This window comes from Sander vitreus, chromosome 2 (genome assembly GCF_031162955.1).
Source record: "Sander vitreus isolate 19-12246 chromosome 2, sanVit1, whole genome shotgun sequence".
NCBI lineage: Eukaryota > Metazoa > Chordata > Actinopteri > Perciformes > Percidae > Sander > Sander vitreus.
Genome location: NC_135856.1, coordinates 6,437,720 through 6,455,299, shown reverse-complemented (window position 1 = coordinate 6,455,299; position 17,580 = coordinate 6,437,720). Strand labels below are relative to the sequence as shown.

General features: G+C 40.5%; 1 protein-coding gene across 1 annotated transcript in view; it reads left to right on the top strand.

The window, feature by feature from the left end:
- Nucleotides 1-17,580, top strand: part of cacna1ib (calcium voltage-gated channel subunit alpha1 Ib) — a 208,259-nt gene that overhangs the window by 160,916 nt on the left and 29,763 nt on the right. Inside the window, exons 30-32 of the mRNA XM_078270804.1 lie at nucleotides 6,742-6,820; nucleotides 9,208-9,329; nucleotides 12,920-13,426. Coding sequence (XP_078126930.1) covers nucleotides 6,742-6,820; nucleotides 9,208-9,329; nucleotides 12,920-13,426 — 708 coding nt within the window. The remainder of the gene's footprint in view (nucleotides 1-6,741; nucleotides 6,821-9,207; nucleotides 9,330-12,919; nucleotides 13,427-17,580) is intronic.

Genomic DNA, 17,580 nt, shown 5'->3' with positions numbered 1-17,580 from the left:
CTAATAAGACAAGAGTAGCTAAAAAGTTCCACTCCCTTGGGACTTTTTGTTCTTCAGCCTTGGCTCAGTTTAACATATATTAAAGTTTTTGGTCATCCTGGAATTTCTGGAATACTCAACTAATTTTGAGAGCAGTATTTCAGACAGGAAATGACATAGTATTTTTGTTATGCAATATAACTGTCTTGTGAACTGAAGTAAATGTTGTGGAAAATCATGGAACAGTCATGACATTTTACACACAAGTCTCATTTCCATCCTTCTACTTTTCTTGTGTTTTCCTTCTTTTAAGTCGTCCTCTCTGTGTTCTGATTGCCTCTGCAGCCAGACAGCTTTCCATAAATATGACCTGTTGCTCTGTCCCAGACTCCCATGGACTGTTTATAAAGATGGACGACGCATCTCCACTTCCTCCCGCTGTACAAAAATGAAGCCAAAATATCCCGGATGCGGGTGCTGCCATCTTGCGCTGGTGACATCATTTGGAGCCAGAGTATGTGCACAAGGTCTTCGGTGTTTTTTGCCCCCAACGTCTCCTCCCACGCGTTGCAATGGTTATGTTTAAGGTTAGGGTTAACTGCCTGGAAGGCGCCGTTGGAGGCAAAAAACACCATCGAGCATGTGCACAAGTGATCAGGGTTGGAGCCGCGTTATTGAGGTCACCATTCAATCACAGCTGTCAATCATGACGTTACCCCCCCTTTTTTATAGCATCAAATAACTAATTAAAAATTAAATTTATCAGAAAAATGAACACTTGAACAAACATCAGCGTGATAAGAACTATCTAAAATGACAGAAACCATCGTTGGGGGGGAAAATGTATTTGACGTGTACTTTGATTTTTTTTATTTTGGCCCACGTGAGATCGATCAAGCTGTTTTGGCTTCCCTTTTGGGGGGCTGTCATGTCGTCCCATCTTTATTTACAGTCTATGCTCTGTCCCTGCCTGGGCTTCACTTTGTCTTTGTCTGCCTCCATCAGTTCAGTTATTAATTAGTTGTGTTTCCTATGCCTGAAGCAGAAACTGTATTTAATGATAAAGACAGATTAAGCATAGACCAGTTAGTGGCAGAAAGGATTTTTGTCAGATAAATGATGATGTATCTTTGGCACATTTGGCTTAAACAAATTAATCATAAGTGGCTTTCGATGTAAATTAAAAAAAACATCTGTCCAGTGCAGCCTATCAGAGATGACATACCCTTTTGCATTAATATGTACAAATGGTGGTGCTTTTTGTCAGTGCTTAAAGAACAATGTTGGCAATATTCTGTTTTGTTGAGCTATTGTCACAAAATCCCATTCAAAAGCCCATTTGTTCCCACTGAAACATGAATCTTTAAGAATAGCACACAAATATAAAAGAAGCTCAATCCTTTCCTAAAACGTCAGCGCACTCTTGTTGCAAATGTCACTTAAACATGAGTAAAAAATGTTCTCGTTGGGGACTATTTTCGGCTGCGGATGGGATGTACTTCTTAGGTTGCTTTCACACCTGCCTCGTTTGGTCCATTTAAAGCGAACCCTGGAGCGTTTGGGGGGATAATCCAGTTTGTTTGGGCTGATGTGAAAGCTCATCCGATCTCTGGTGAAGATCAAACAAACGAACTCTGGTCCGCTTGAAAACAGGGGTCTCGGTTCGCTTCCAAGTGAACTAGAGTTCGGCTCACTTCAGGTGAGGACGCGATCTGACCCAAATACAGGAAGTGGACCAAAAACAATGATGATAGGGATGATAACTTTCAGATCCATAAGCTGTTCTGAGCACACATCGCTGTCAGCTGCTCACATTGTTCGCCTTCTTCTATAATATAAGAAACACTAAAGCGGAACAAGTAAACCCGAGACGTTATAAATTTGGTGTTGCTCCATTATTTCTGAGACCAGAAGTGTCGGCGAGTTTCGGATATTCTGTCCAATAAACAAGCGGCCGTTTCCATCGCGTGACATTTGTTTACAGTGTTTGGGGCGTTTGACAATGTGCAGTGTGAAAGCAAAGCGAACCAAATGAAAAATGCAACAATGTTGCAACTTCACCCTCGAATCGCCGAACTATAGGTGGGAAAGCGCCCTTACACTTCACAGAGGCATAAGCTTTATCAGGCAAATCTGTTAGTATGAAATATTTATTGGTTTTGGTCTGTAGATTGGTTGAAAATTAAAAAAAAATGTTGAATGTAACCACACTTTTCCGTTAAAATATTTATTTGTGCCAGTTGATTAGTGAGTTATGTGGTGTAACTATTTCCTGACAATCAAGGGTTTATCCTCCTCTTCTGTGCTGCATCTCTGCTGGTTACCTGGTAACCACACTGTGATAACAAGACCCGGGGAAGAATGAACATGAACTGCAATGTACAGCACAGAGTCTGAGAACAGAAACATGTTGACTTCGGGTCACATTGACCCATTTTAAATTTTTGTTTTATATCAGAAAATATGGGACGTAGAAATAAGTGCTGAAAAAGTGTAGAAGAAAAATTTTTAAATTTAAAACTGAAAAATGGCATAAAAAAAAAGAGTGTTTTTTTCAAGGTTGAAAGGAAGACAACACAAGGGTTAACACAAAGACAGTAACTGTACATACCGTAGATACGCCTCAACAAAAACAAAAAAGTCATTGCGCTGAAGCTTTAAAAAAAGCAAGCTGCTTCTTTGCTTTTTGCCAAGATAAAATGCCCTGTCATTATCATCCTCTTCATCTTCTCTGGGGTGTTATTCATCTTTTCTGAATATAAAAAAGGATTTCCTGAAGTTCTGCCTCTCTTTGCCTTTTCATAAAATCATGAAACTCTTATCTATCTTTATTTCTGTGATGAACCACAGAAGAATACACTAATGGATCTGGACCGGCTGCTCTCTTTAAAACAGCTTTTTCATTAAAGGCATTTATAAAGGACTGAGTCTGTGTACAGCTAGAAGTTCTTTTTTGTATAGTTCTGCTGCCTTATCAATGCTCTGACCGGAGCCCTCTGGGAGGATTTCTGTACACACACCGATATACATTTTAACACAAGGCTCACACACTGAGGTAGAATTGCAGTCACAGAAATCAACCCCGCTTCAGTTGTGGCTCAAATCAATAGTGCCTTTTTCCATCCACTTTAACTTGTTTTCATTCTGGTCCCCGCTCTCTCATTTGGACAGATTTTATCAGTTTTGTTGGTCTTGTTTTTGCGGTGAAAGCTTAGACCACGAAAAAATACACATCAAGCTACAATAAGAGTGTGTCACTGGAGGTATAGTGTTGTGAACATTAGCACACATGTAGGCGTATAGATACATACTGAATGTTTTTAAAGGGTAGGTTCACTGCTTTTACTCCTAACCAAATATAGAAATATTCTCTTTCTCATAATTTACAGTTATGCAAAACCTCACTTATAGCTTTGCTTCTTTAGAGACTTAATATTCTGTCGGTTAGTTGGGCAAAAGGCCTTCAGGAACCATGATACATATTCTTTTTGAAAACAAGGAAAGAAGGATCAGATTTGACTTTATTGGTATTTCATCAACGTTTTCTTTCAGCTACACCCCCAAGTAAAGACGCTACTGGTTAAATAAACAAATGTATTAACTTCCAAAGAAAGCTGGATCACTTTCAAATGACTGATATGCAGCATATACTTTATTATATGAGCTGACTTTTTCAAGGAAATAAAGCCACTGCAGCTTATTAGAAAGCATGCATTGTTACTGTTTCACAGAAGAAAATAGACATATAGATGGTATTACTGTGAGCGTCCCACTTTTGGAAATTAGATCAGCCATAAAGGTGTAAACAATTACTCACTGGGCTGTGACTAAGTCCAGTGAAAAGATGTCACATAATGTATCCCATTGGTAAGGCTTTACTATTTACAATTATAAATGAAAAGAAAAATGTTAAAGGACAATTCCGGCGCAAAACGAACCTAAGGGTTAATAACAGATGTGTACCCACTCTGTCGTTTTCTGGGACATGTTTTCATGCTAATTGATTGTGTTTGTAGCTTGAAAGAAGCTAGCGCGGATCGCTGGTTAGCTTACAACGCTAGTATTCGGGGCACAGGGAAAGTAAAAATAAATCGTTATTTTGTACCACTAAAAAGGCTCAAAATATCACCAAACTTCAACAGTAGCATAATGAGGGTCCCTACATGTTAACCGAAGCATTGAGAACTTTGTAAGTGTACAGACAGTTTATTGAACGAAGAGCTGCAGGAGCTCCGTGAAAGGGCTACGAGAGAGAGATCTATGCTGCAACAGAGTCTCGTACTTCGGGAAACCAGTCATGACTTACAGCTGGCGATGCAAACTAAAATCAAAAGCAATTTGCTCAATATGTCTGAAATAATCGCACAGATGTAAAACATAACTTGTCTAGTTTACTTACTCAGTGGATAACTGTCCATCTGGTCCCTCAGGTATGGGTCGCCGTCTCCAATTTATTTTCGGGACATGGAAAAACGTTTCAAGTACAGCCCTGTTTATCAGAGAGGGGAAATCTGTAAAGACTGTACAAAACACTGCATCTCTTGGGTGTCGCTACACAACAGGTCCCACTCCATGCAACACAGACACTCCTGTTCAGTGGCCATAGCTTCACAATGTCCGCAAGTACACCACCAGTTTCCCGAAGTACGAGGCTCTGTTGCGGCATAGCTCTCTCTCGTAGCCCTTTCACGGAGCTCCTGCAGCTCTTCGTTCAATAAACTGTCTGTACTTACAAAGTTCTCCATGCTTCAGTTAACATGTAGGGACCCTCACTATGCTACCGTTGAAGTTTGGTGATATTTTGAGCTTTTTTAGTGGTACAAAATAGCAATTTATTTTTACTTTCCCTGTGCCCCGAATACTAGCGTTGTAAGCTACTGTGGTTTACCCATGGTCACCAGAACTTTTTCTACTAAAGTATTTATATTGTATTTCCTTAAATTGGTTGCTTGTATAATACAGTATGAGGATTTTCTTTCACACCAGATGTTGGTGTTGGTGCTGGTATTGTTCCTTTACTGAAGTTTGAGGTGGGTGTAAAGATCTTCTGTGAAAAAAATCACATGTTGCACCATGGAACATATAACTGTCAAGGTTCCATTAGTCTAAATACAGAAAAGAACATGTTCACATTACAAGTTTGAAGCAGGTTTGTTCGCTATGGAAACCAAAGGTATAAATATAGTTGTAATGCTGCCACAGCATCCAACAATCTATTTCTCCTACCACAGCATCCCAATCCCTGCGCCCTGGGCTTTCACTCTCTGCTCGAGGGATCCAAAGACATCAGATAGGCTTACATTACATGCTGCAAACTGCTTCAGGCCAAGTCATTGCTTTAAATATCTGCCAGGAAACATTGACATGCACAACCGGGGAGAGAAACAAAGCTATCCTCGGGCTTTGCCTTAGCCAAAATTCCCCATTTCACCCTCCCTCATTATTTCATCTATTTTTTCTATGAACCCTCTCCTCTTGTATGTCTTATTCTTTGCCAATTCACTCTCTCAGTTTGATTGCCTATATAATGGAATTCTACAGTCATGTATCCAAAAGCACCTCATTGCTAGACTGGGTAAACCCAGCCCGATTTGCCGGTGATTTGATTTCTCCCTGTAGGTCAGGCTGGAAACCTGTACGTTTATCTATCCTGCTTCCGTTACAATTTTGCGGGGACCAATCACCAACTGGCTTGTCCACCTGGCGCGCTATTGACGGGTTTAACACGATGACGATAGAGAAGCGATCAAGCAGCTTCTTGTTTACATTTGGCCACTGAAGCGCAGCAAGCTCTTGATACCACTGTCGCTGCTACGTCACCCAGATCGTTGGTCTGATTGGTTGAAGGACTATCCAATTGTGTACAGAGTCATTTGAACTATGCCCGTTGATCACGCCTCTTGTGCAGTAGAAAATACAGAGCAGACTCCCCAGACTAATGTTCAATCTTAAAAGATTCAGCTTGGTCTGGTGATAGGTAGACCATCTCTTTGCCTCCCTGTGAGGTGACTTAGCTAAAGGATGTTCTGCTTATAGTGCCTGCTATTGCACCCCGAAGAGTCCTTCATCTATTTGCATTGCATACGAATTACTATCTGGGAATGTTTTCTTTACATGGATTCATGCCTGTTAAGAAGTCGGGTAGTAAAATGCTCCGTGTGTGTGTGTGTGTGTGTGTGTGTGTGTGTGTGTGTGTGTGTCTGTGTGTGTCTGTGTGTGTCTGTGTCTGTGTTAGTTACAGTAATTCAGTTTTGCTGTTTGCAACTACAAGGATTTCTGATTGAATAAAATGTTTGCAAGATGCTGGATGTGCCTGTTTAGTGTTATGACCTTATTTAGCAGCTTCACTGGTTGTGGATGGTAACATCTTCAATGAAAGTTTCCTCGTCTCCAAATGATGACTACAGTGTGATGTTTTTTGTATCGGAATGAAAATAACCTAAGTCATCTATACTCAGATTACCGTAACATGTCATAAAGGGTGTTGGCAAAAATACTGGTTGTGTCATTTGTCAGATCATGTTGATTGAACCTGAGAGTGTCATGTGGTGTAGTAGTGTAGTGTAACACTTTGTGTACTATTTAAGTGACACTTTAAACTTACTGTGGCAGTAAAGGAATGGTTGAACCACTGAATCAGTATGTACAAAATCTGACCCACTATACCCAACCATAGGGGTACGCCTGATTAAATATACTAAACACATCTATATGAGTTACTTCTGTTAATATAACGTGTGAATGTTCCTTTTTGTGTGACAGGTGGGGAACCTTGGTCTGCTCTTCATGTTGCTGTTTTTCATCTACGCAGCCCTGGGAGTGGAGCTGTTTGGAGAGCTGGGTAAGTCTTCTCTGCCACCAACTTAAAGGTGCAGTAAGTGATTATGCGCAAAGATTGTTGATATTTGATCTCAACAAAAGATCCTCTATATACTAAAGATAGCACAATTTAAGCAGCGGTAATGGTATGAAACGGTACACACTTCCTGTCTCCTAAAGGGGCGGCGCCTTGTTTGAACGTGTAGTGAGCGTCGTGTGGATAGATGAAAAGTTATCTGTGAATAATTTATGAATATGTTCTTTTGCTGACATTAGATATTTACACAGCTATAAGAGTTTGGCATCACGGAGATTAGTTTAATTAGGGTGTTCATGAATGTTAGCTGACGTTAGCTTCTCTGTGTAGCCAGATCTCGCTAGAGTTTGGTCAGAGACAGAAACAGGTCTCAAACAAAGTTCATTTTAATTTTTCAGTTCATGTGTCTGTCTGAAAAATGCCATTTTTGTGTCAGAATGTTCTGGGCCCAGTTTTTCAAAAAATGCAATCTGGATCACATACCCTTCACCATACCTAGAGATTGCATGGTTTTATTTCAGTTAGCCTGGTTTGATTTGCATTGAGAAATGATTTTATGGAAAGTACCCCATGCCAATCTCTAGGTATGGTGAAGGGTATGTGATGATGTGGGTGGATATTTTAATTCCAAAGGCCAAGGGAACTTTATCAGGATGCATAGTACCTTGGATCCATGAAATAACTGGCCTTTAAAAATAAAAATCTGCTTGCCTCTATGGGAATTTAACATAGGGGTGTACTGACGTATGCCCCCTGTATTTTAAGGAAGAACATTTATTTGTTTACGATACAGTATTCATTCACAAAGACTGGATTTTTCCTCATTTTTTTAATTAAGGCATTAAGATCAATTTCCAAAAGAGGATTTTTTTATTCCTCTTTTTAGTCAACTTTAGCATGGGTGTCCTAATTTTTTCACATGACTTTACATATATACTAGGGCTGTCAAACGATTACATTTTTTTAATGGCGATTAATCGCTGAAGTTCTATAGTTAGATAGAATCAAATGAATGCAAAGAAAGAGACTTTATGAACTTGACTATTATTTATTTACTGTAAACAAATGTGTGAATCTGTCATTATTGCACAATTCCTACAAGTACCTAACCTAACTGAGATGTAACACTAACACTTTGCTTATACAGTACAAACAAAATGGTCCAAAAACCAGATGCCACAGCAGGACATTTAACCTTTACATTTTTAACAAGGATTGAGAACAATTGACTGAGATGTAACACTAACAACCACCGTTAAGGCAAACGAGTGCAAAGTCCAGCCAGAGTCAATATAATGTTTAGTAACTCCTAAATAATGTTGATTACTCACTGACGTCCAGTGATCGCCGGTTAATGAGACAGCGTTTGCACTTGGCAGCAGTTCCAGTTTAGCTGCTTTCTCCGTGTCATACAGGCTGTGTATGGTGAAACTACTGTCCCCCTCGATGGCAGTGTATAAGGCGGGTCAGAACATGCCAACCGTAGCACTTCTTTAAGACCCGAGTCCTCTACGATGCTGTCAGATCTGCAGTTAGTTGCCACCCGTTTTGCAAGAGCTGTAGTCATTTTTTTTGGATTTGGTTTCATCCACAGGTCGGCAAGTAGCACTCTCCAAAATAGTGCTTTGCCTGAGCCCGCTAGCATCAAACTGCGTCACGTTAATATGCTTAGCTCGTAGGTGGTAGCTCAAGCTTGACGTGCTTCGGTGATATTTTAATTCGGCTTTACACAATGTGCATATGGCTTTTGACTTGTCTACTGAGCCGTCCGGGAGTTTTTTTAAAAGAAAAGCGCCATTCAGAAGTGTGTTGCTGCTGTCTTTCTCCATGCTGGCAGCCTGCCTGCATTCTGCAGCATAAGATGTGTTATGAAGAAGTACGGCAGCACAAAAGGGTCAAAATAGTAGCCGTTAGGCACGACGCAAAGCCGAGTGAAGTGTAAAAAAAATAATTAAGCGCATTGCGTCGGCCCTTAATCGTAACGCGTTAACGCTGACAGCCCTAGTATATACACAATAAGTGTGCATACATCACAATTGCGCTGCTATTTACAGTATATGCATGAACAGGTGACAACCTCAAAAAAACGATCTTAAAAAATTTCATTTCAGACATTTATTTACTATTTTTATCATATATAACCTAAGACTTAAACTCATTTCAAGCACCAAAGTAATTCGTACAACACGTCATAAGTTAACAGACACAAAGATACAACACTGCAAATTTCTCAAACTGTTTTGACCAAAGAAACCGACTTAAAGTTGTGATCTCTCAGAAAACCTTCACAAAAGTGTAACGTTACAAAGGTTTCACTCTCTACACCCTTTCTTTCCCTCCTCTTTTTCTTTTCCCGTCATATCTTCTCTCAGTGTGTAACGCTGACTACCCCTGCGAAGGAATGAGCCGACACGCCACCTTTGAAAACTTCGGAATGGCCTTCCTCACACTCTTCCAGGTTTCCACGGGCGACAACTGGAACGGCATCATGAAGGTACTTCAGTTTACAGCTGCATTAGTTCAGTGACTTCAGTGACACTTATCTCTTGACATTTGTCATTTGGATTGGGCTATGTAATTGACTAAGCTGATCGGTTTTCACTTTCCTCAGCGTCACCTCATCTCCTGCAGTAGAGCCAGCAGTGGTGGGATGTACACAAAACACATGTAGTTTACAAAATACAATATTTTATTATAAATTAAACTACCCAACAATTTACAGGCCTGCAAGTACAGCTAAAATGATTAGACCATTAAGCACTTAGTTGATTGACAGAACTGTTTTGATCATTTCCAGTTTCTAAAATGTGAGTATTTTGCCTTTAAGTACATTTTCCTGATGATACGTATAGTAACATTTTCAATGCAGGACTTTTACTTGTAACAGAGTACTTTTACAATGTGGTATTGTTATTTTTACTTGCTCATATATATAAGTGCTCATATTATGCTTATTTTCAGGTTCATAATTGTATTTAGATGGTAAGTCCCTTTGGGGTGGACTTTGGGCTTTTTTCACTTTGTAAACCTATAACGTGCACAAAGAAGATATATAACACCTTAAAGGAAAGGGGAAAAGCCAAAAAGCATCATATGAGCACTTTAAGTTAGGGCTGGGCGATATGGAGTAAATCAAATATCACGATATTTTTGACCAAACACCTCGATGTCGATATTGCAACGATATTGTAAGGTTGACAATTGGTGCTTTCACAAAATATCTTCCACATTTAGATTTTAGATAAATAACCATCATAATGTGGATATAATGACTAAGTCGTTAAAGGCAAATAATAGAACAGCTAGAACAGTCTGGTAAATTCAGAAAATGACACCACTTTACTGTAATGCAGCCTTTGAAACCAGGAAAAGACTAAACTTACCATGTAAAGATATTACAATTCTTCAAAATCTAAGACGATGTCTATTCTCATACCACGATATCGATATAATATTGAAATATTGCCCGGCCCTACTTTAAGTAATTCATCTGAATACTTCTTCCACCATTGAGAGACAGCACAAGTTTTCTTAGATGAGGGTCAATCAGAAAGGGGGCAGAGATACGTACGTACAATATTTTTTGAGCTGCCCAAACCTATTTCACACCAATCTCAGTCGAGAAGCAGACTAGTAATTGAAGGTCTTCACTTCAGAACCCTGGACCAGACAAATTTTAGATTGGGGGAAATGATTGAGTATTGAGCGGCACATCCTTTAGCAAAGATGCTGTTAGAAAAGTAAACGTGCACTCAACAAGAATGAATAATGTTTAAAATTCACACTGTTTGATCCTCCTCTTCATTTCCTCATCCATCACCTCAATCAAGTCTCACTCTCTAATCAAAACCAAGTACCTTGAGCTCTTAAAATGTTATCACAGCTCATATCCGGGAAATAGTAAATCAGTGCTGATTAGGCTCTCAGAGAGATTGACTGACTGTAGATGAAAGGCCTTGAGCTTTCATCAAGCCGGATTGTGAAAGTTTGATGTGCTCTGTAAAGACATTACACATTGCATAAATGGTGTTCTGAATAAGTCTCTTTTATTGAACATAAAGGCTTTGCTTCATCAGCTTGTTTTCCTTAAAATAATATTCAGATTCTTAAAAAACAAACACACGTGTACATGTGAACGGACTGAGATGTAATCATTACTTTCTTTTACTCTTGTATTATTTCTAAAACAATAAGATTATTAGTTGATTAATCGCGGGACAGATGGTAATGTGAAACCAATGAGAAGATTGGCTGTTTTTTTTAATCTCAGTTCAGCCTGTTCGTATACAGATACCTTTGTATACGTTCATATAGCAAAATTTAACCGTAATGTCTGCCGAAACGACCGACAGCCCGCGGTGCTCTGTACCCGGCTCAAAGTCACCTATTCTTGGGTTAACTGAACCACCAACTACCGCTGATATGACGGAGCACCATGCAGAATCCTAGCCGGCGTCGAGGAGCTCTGTAGCGGCCAAACACATCTGCTAACTGCCGGTGATGCGACCGAGCTGTGACGGAGGTCTGTAGCCGGCGTCACGAAGCTCTGTAGCGGCTTAAAACAACTAGCAACTGCCGCTCTGCGTCACGGAGCTCGTAGCCAGCAACTGTAGCCGGCGTCACATGATCAGCCAGCGGTCTCCTAGTTACTAGTTACTAGGATATCTTATGTTTTGATGTGCATACATTTTCGTACTATATCATACGGACCCGTTCATGAGAGTGCATGGCTCAGTTCTATGTAATACGCCTTTTTCATAGAGGACATTTTGACTGGTCACAGAAGAAAAAGCACAGGTGTAAATAATCTAACTAATGAGGGCTGAATTCCATGTAGCTGCTTGAGTTTTAGTCCTGGCTCACTATCACACTGTTGTTTTACTGGGACACTTGAATAGAATGGCGCCATCGCGATTGTTATTAGCAACATCTGTGCCTTACCTACTAAGACAAGTCAAAATGTCCATGGTGAAAAAGGCCTATTGTATTGTCAACTGAATATCTATGGACTTTTAGTTGGATCATACAAGCAATGTGAACATGTGTCATGGCTAGCAATGGGAAAATTCCAATGTTCATTTCATGAAACAAATGATTAATCCTTTAATCTGAAAAATAACTGACATATTGAAAGTACCCGGTGGAGTTAGGGTTAGGGTTAGTAGCGCTATGGAGCAATGTGCATTCCTGTCACCAGTTTGAGTCGTTATTTCACTCATCTACAGGTGGCAGTAACACCACAACAGTCTCTCTTCACTTACTGTAAATTCTTCTTCAACTAACGGACCCTCTCTGTGTACTCCCCTCTACCTTTCCCTCCTGTTTCCTCTTTCTGTTCTTCTCACTGTAAAGTATAACATAAAGTCCCTCTAGCACTCTCTCTTTGCTCGCAGTACCTGAGAAGCCCCGTGGTGAGGAGCAGAGAGTAACAACGGGGCTTTTCAGGTGTTGCGCTAATCACTCCGCCCAAGTAGGAGAAGTAGCAGTGCTTTGCCTTCTGAGAATATAGTTCCCAGTATGTATACGGTTAGAAGATGGCTGTGTCTCATGTGACCTTGTTGTTTGTGCATGCTGTCTATACAAATCACAACATGTAAATAGGTAAAAATGATACAGAAGCACTGAACTGCCCGGGAGTGTGTGTAATAGCTGAATGTTTCCTGCCACAACAAAGCACTCGCTACGTCTCGCTCGTCTCTTTTCATTCTGTCTTTCTCTGTGAAATAAAGCTGCCTTCAAGTGCGGTCGGTAACGTCGTGATCTATTAATGATCTGACAGAAAACTAAGAAATTGTGAAACATAAAGCTTACTTGTGCTTCATTGGGGGGGGTCAAATAACACAACAATACGTCACACAAACAGGCCGTTTGTTAAGTAACACTCCCACTGTCGCACAACCCTGCAGCAAATCGCCGGATCGCTTTTTTTTTGGTCTGAACATTTTAGCTTAAGACGATTTTCTGTCATGACAGACAACACATTTTGTCTCTGAAAGAATCTGAAATCTTACTATTCTTCCTACTGTCCATTCCCTTTTCCCCTTCCTCACCCCTAAACTCTCCCAATACCCCACCGCCCACCAGGACACACTGAGGGAGTGCCCGCCGGGTTATCCGGCCACCGACTACGGCTGCCACACCGGACTACAGTTCATCTCCCCGATGTATTTTGTGTCCTTCGTGCTCACGGCTCAGTTTGTCCTGATCAACGTGGTGGTGGCCGTGCTCATGAAGCATCTGGACGACTCCAATAAGGAGGCGCAGGAGGACGCCGAGATGGACGCCGAGCTGGAGCTGGAGCTGGCTCAAGGAGGCCTCTGCTGCATGATGGGGGGCATCGGCGCCATCGCCGGGGCCACCGGGGCCGCTGCCACCGGGGCCGCTGCCACCGGGGCCGCTGCTAGCGGGTCGGGCGTGGGCGGAGGAGCTTTTGGTTCAATCACAGCGGGGACAGTCAGCGGTCCCAGTGTCGGGGTGATGGTGCCACTACGAGACGGAGGAGGAGGAGGAGGAGGAGGAGGAGGAGGAGGAGGCGGTGCGGGTCATGAGGGACACACACACCATCGATGTCGTCTCTACTCTCCTGCTCAGGTAGGTGGACTTCCGGACATTCAAGAATCAGAATCCGAAAAGGTTTTATTGCCACAATAAGTACACTTATGTGGAATTTGCCTTGGTGAAAGGTGCATACATAAACAAACAAAGTATGAATATAATATGAAATCAATTATAAATACAGAAAAACAAATATATACAAACAAAATAACAGCATAAAAAAGAGGCTGGATGGGTTGAGTGCAGAATTTGCAAAGAATAAATAGTGTGTGCAACGGGCAGATGTAAATTCCAGAATAAAGGTTATCGCAAAGTGTAGTGACTAAAATGGGGGGGGGGTCCTGGGGCCTTGTTGGTGAGGCTGACTGCAGAGGGGAAGAAACCCATTTCGACACCCGGGTTGCCAGACATGAAACGCAAACAAGCAAAAACAACGGGCTGCAGCGATGGGAGCAGCAACCAAACAAACTGGATTTACAGGGATAGATTCATTCTACCTGACCGAAAAAACCCAAACTAAAGAATAATTACTGCTGATGCAGCCTGACTTCTACTTTTAACAATGCACGTACGAGTTGGCCAATATAGGCTAGCGCTCTCGGGTTTGGACGGAAACATGGAAATACACGTTTTATGCAAACCCCCGTTACTTCCCCTAATCATAATTTAATTTTTCAACTCATACTTTTATGTTTGCGTTTATTAAGCATTTGTTTGTGCCAGGTATTAACAGATCATGATCATCTCAATGGACATCTCTCCCAGACCGCTACATTTTCAAATCAAAATGTAGCCCGCTGTTAACCAGGACGATGAAGCAAATCTTGGCCTGCAAATCACAAAACCAGGTCTTATAGGGCTATCAACAGTTGCCTGCATTCATGGGAATACATCAGTTAGCAAGCAACACTATTCAGGCTGTAAAAAATATACTAGTTTCCTTTTTAAGACTTATGCATTATTACGTTTATGAATGATGCCCAAGGGTAACCTGGACGCTGGAGCACACTGATTGATCCACTTTTAATTGTGTCTGTTTGCACAATTAAAGGCTGCAAATCAATCACTCAAGTCCCTTTTTCCCCCTTGGAAGTTTGCTGAGAGGCACTTAATTTAGCTGCAAGCTGCTGGAAGATTCACGGAGATCCCTGTTCCCAGCATTTGAAATGTCTTGCGTATGCTATACTGGAACATGCGGTTACTTCCCACGCCATGGCCGGTTCTCGCCAGCAGCTAATCTTTTGGGATCATTATTGATGAGCTGATAGGCTCTGAGACTGCGGACCTCCTAACCACATACTCCCTGCAGCATCATTCAGATAGCTCTGCCGAGCGCATGAGTCATCATTCATTGAAAACATCCCATTCACCAAAATAATCACAAGATCCCCAATCTAATCACTGACTGCACCGATGCATTTTATGAGTTACAGTGTAGTGACACTTCAGTGATAGTCGCAGCCTCAGAGGTGTTGATTTGTCCCTCAAGAGTTCGATCCAACGTAACAGCAGCTGCTGTCTCAGAGCGTGTGGAATCTAGAAAATGCAGCCACTGAGTGCTCAATCAATCAACCAGTAAGGCATACGGACGGAAAATGAATCAACTATTTTGATTTATGTCAAATATTTAATGCTTTTTGGGTTACACTTTACTTGAAGGTATCTACATAAGAGTGACATGAACGTGTCATAAACATTATAAACAAGTCATAAACGTTCATGACATAATGCTTATTTTAGTAAGTGTCATTTGTTTTTTGTCATGAGAAGTTATGGTTATGGTTAGAGTTCATGTGTCAGGACAGTGTCATGTGTTCATGACACTGTTACTGTTATGTCACTGTTATGTAGATACCTTCAAGTAAAGTGTTACCGTTTTTTTGCTTCTCAAATGGAGATTGATGTTTAGATCGTTGTTAGTTTTTAGTTTTTTTTACTGCGGTTCAGAAAACAACGAGCAATTCGCAGACAACTTGCAGAACTTCTGATTGGCGTTTTCTTAAAGACTAAACAAGTAATTGATTAATGAAAATAATAATCAAGAGATTTGCCGACAAAGAAAATAATCATTAGTTGCAGCCCTACTGAAACATCTGTCCTCATGCAAGAACCACCCAAAAAAGAACAGATGTGTTCTAAAGTTGCATGTATGAGTGATTTAAGAGAATTCATGGCATTCACCAATTTTCTCATATTTACTATTAGTTGTAGCCTGACTCCTGATGATAAGGCCTTAATCTGAATGACTTTGAGTTTAAAAAGCCTTTGTTACAGAAATCAACTGAATTAAAATACATAACTTAAATAAATGTAATGCTAAATTATTATTATTATTATTATTATTATTATTATTATTATTATTATATTAATATTAGTATTTTTTGTTATTTGATTGATTAATGTTGGTAATTTATAGACTGAAGTTCAGTAGATGGGATTATATAGCAATTTAGGGGCGTTGATTATGTAAATCTCTCGAGCATGCACTTCCTCATGAAGAAGTGGCATTCATGAGGTTGGAACATAATTATGACAAGTTTATGCTGTTAAGAGAGTTTAAAGAATCCAGCTTGAAAAATGAACAAGCCATACAGAAAAAAAAAGTAAGAGAGGTTTAGGATAAGAATACAAAATGTTTGTGTGTGAGACCCAATGTGTAAACAGGCTGTGGATCTATTAGGATGCTAAACCAAACATTATTGGCATGTTTACCCCGGTAGTTTCAAGGCTTCATTAACTTCATCTAGAGCAACCGTTGGTGCTGCACATCCAGACAGACTCTTAGGGACTGCACAAGATCTGGAGTTATCCTTAATCATGAAATACTGCTGCCCTACTTTTGCAAATGCAAGGTGTTGATGACAATTACACACATGCATTCAGCCCAGACATGATAACGCCACGCACACACATGCAAAGATATTAAACTGTCGCTGTCTCCACCATTCTAAAAATACCATGAGTGGGGGTCGTGGTCGTGGTGGCTCTCATTCTTCAGCTCCCTGATTGCTGCGTCTCAAACGGCAAGTCGGTACAAGCTGCATCTGTAATCACACTCACATAACATTCTAGCACCTGCAGATGAGAACAGGTATTTTCTGATGTACGCTTTCTGAGGCAGAAAGAAGGAAACAAGTAAATAAAACAACAAAGGCAGGAACAAGGGGGAGGTTGTGGGGGAAACAAGAACAAGAACGAAATGGAGAGAGGGAAAAAATAGAACAAATTTAAATTAAAAAACTATTGTTCGTTAAAAAACAAACAAAAAAAAAACAGAAGGAGAGAAAGAAAGTGAGTAGTTGGTGCTTTGGAAAGCACGTGATTTGTTTGCTGCAGCAAGTGGCTGAATGAATGAGTGACTAAGTGTTTGACCTTGAACACTTGGTCATTGAACGACCGACTGTCTTGCTGCAACTTACTGACTGATGTGGGAAGTGACTAAAGGTGTGTGTTGCAGTGCACCAAGCGAGTCTACGGTGGAGTGTTTACTCCTATAACTTTAATGTGTTTGGGCAGTTGACAGCAGTGCCAAGTAAACATTCAAGGTGGCTGATTAGAAATGACCCCATACACACAAACACTGATTAGTGGAAGTAGACGGAGCTTGCTGTTGGCATCTGATTGCCAGCTGTAGCCGACCTTATACCAAAAGAGCCATAGCAACAAAGAGGCAGTCTGGAATAATGCTCATGTGATATTATTTCTTAATGGGGTCTGACGTTTTCAGCAGACAAAGTTAATTTGTCATTAAAGCTGTTAAAGCTGGAAACAGACCTTTATAATAAAAACATATGAAGACAATAAACCCCCAAACATACCCCTTATTGTGTATTCCACATTCTATGTATTCTATATTTTATTCTGTAAATGATGTACATTACTCTGCACTTCTGGTTAGATGCTAAACTGAATGTCGCTGTCTCAGTACCTGCACACTGTGCAATGACAATACATTTGAATCTAATCAAATCTAAACCATTACCATTAACGGTAACACTTTACTTGAAGGTATCTATACTCAGCAAATAAAGAAACGTCCTCTCACTTTCCACTGCTTTTGTTTTCAGCCAACTTAACATGCATAAAACTTTGTATGAACATAACAAAATTCAACTACTAAGAACCAAACTGAACAACGTTTCACAGACATGAAAAAATGTGTCCCTGAACAAAGGATGGTAAAAATCAAA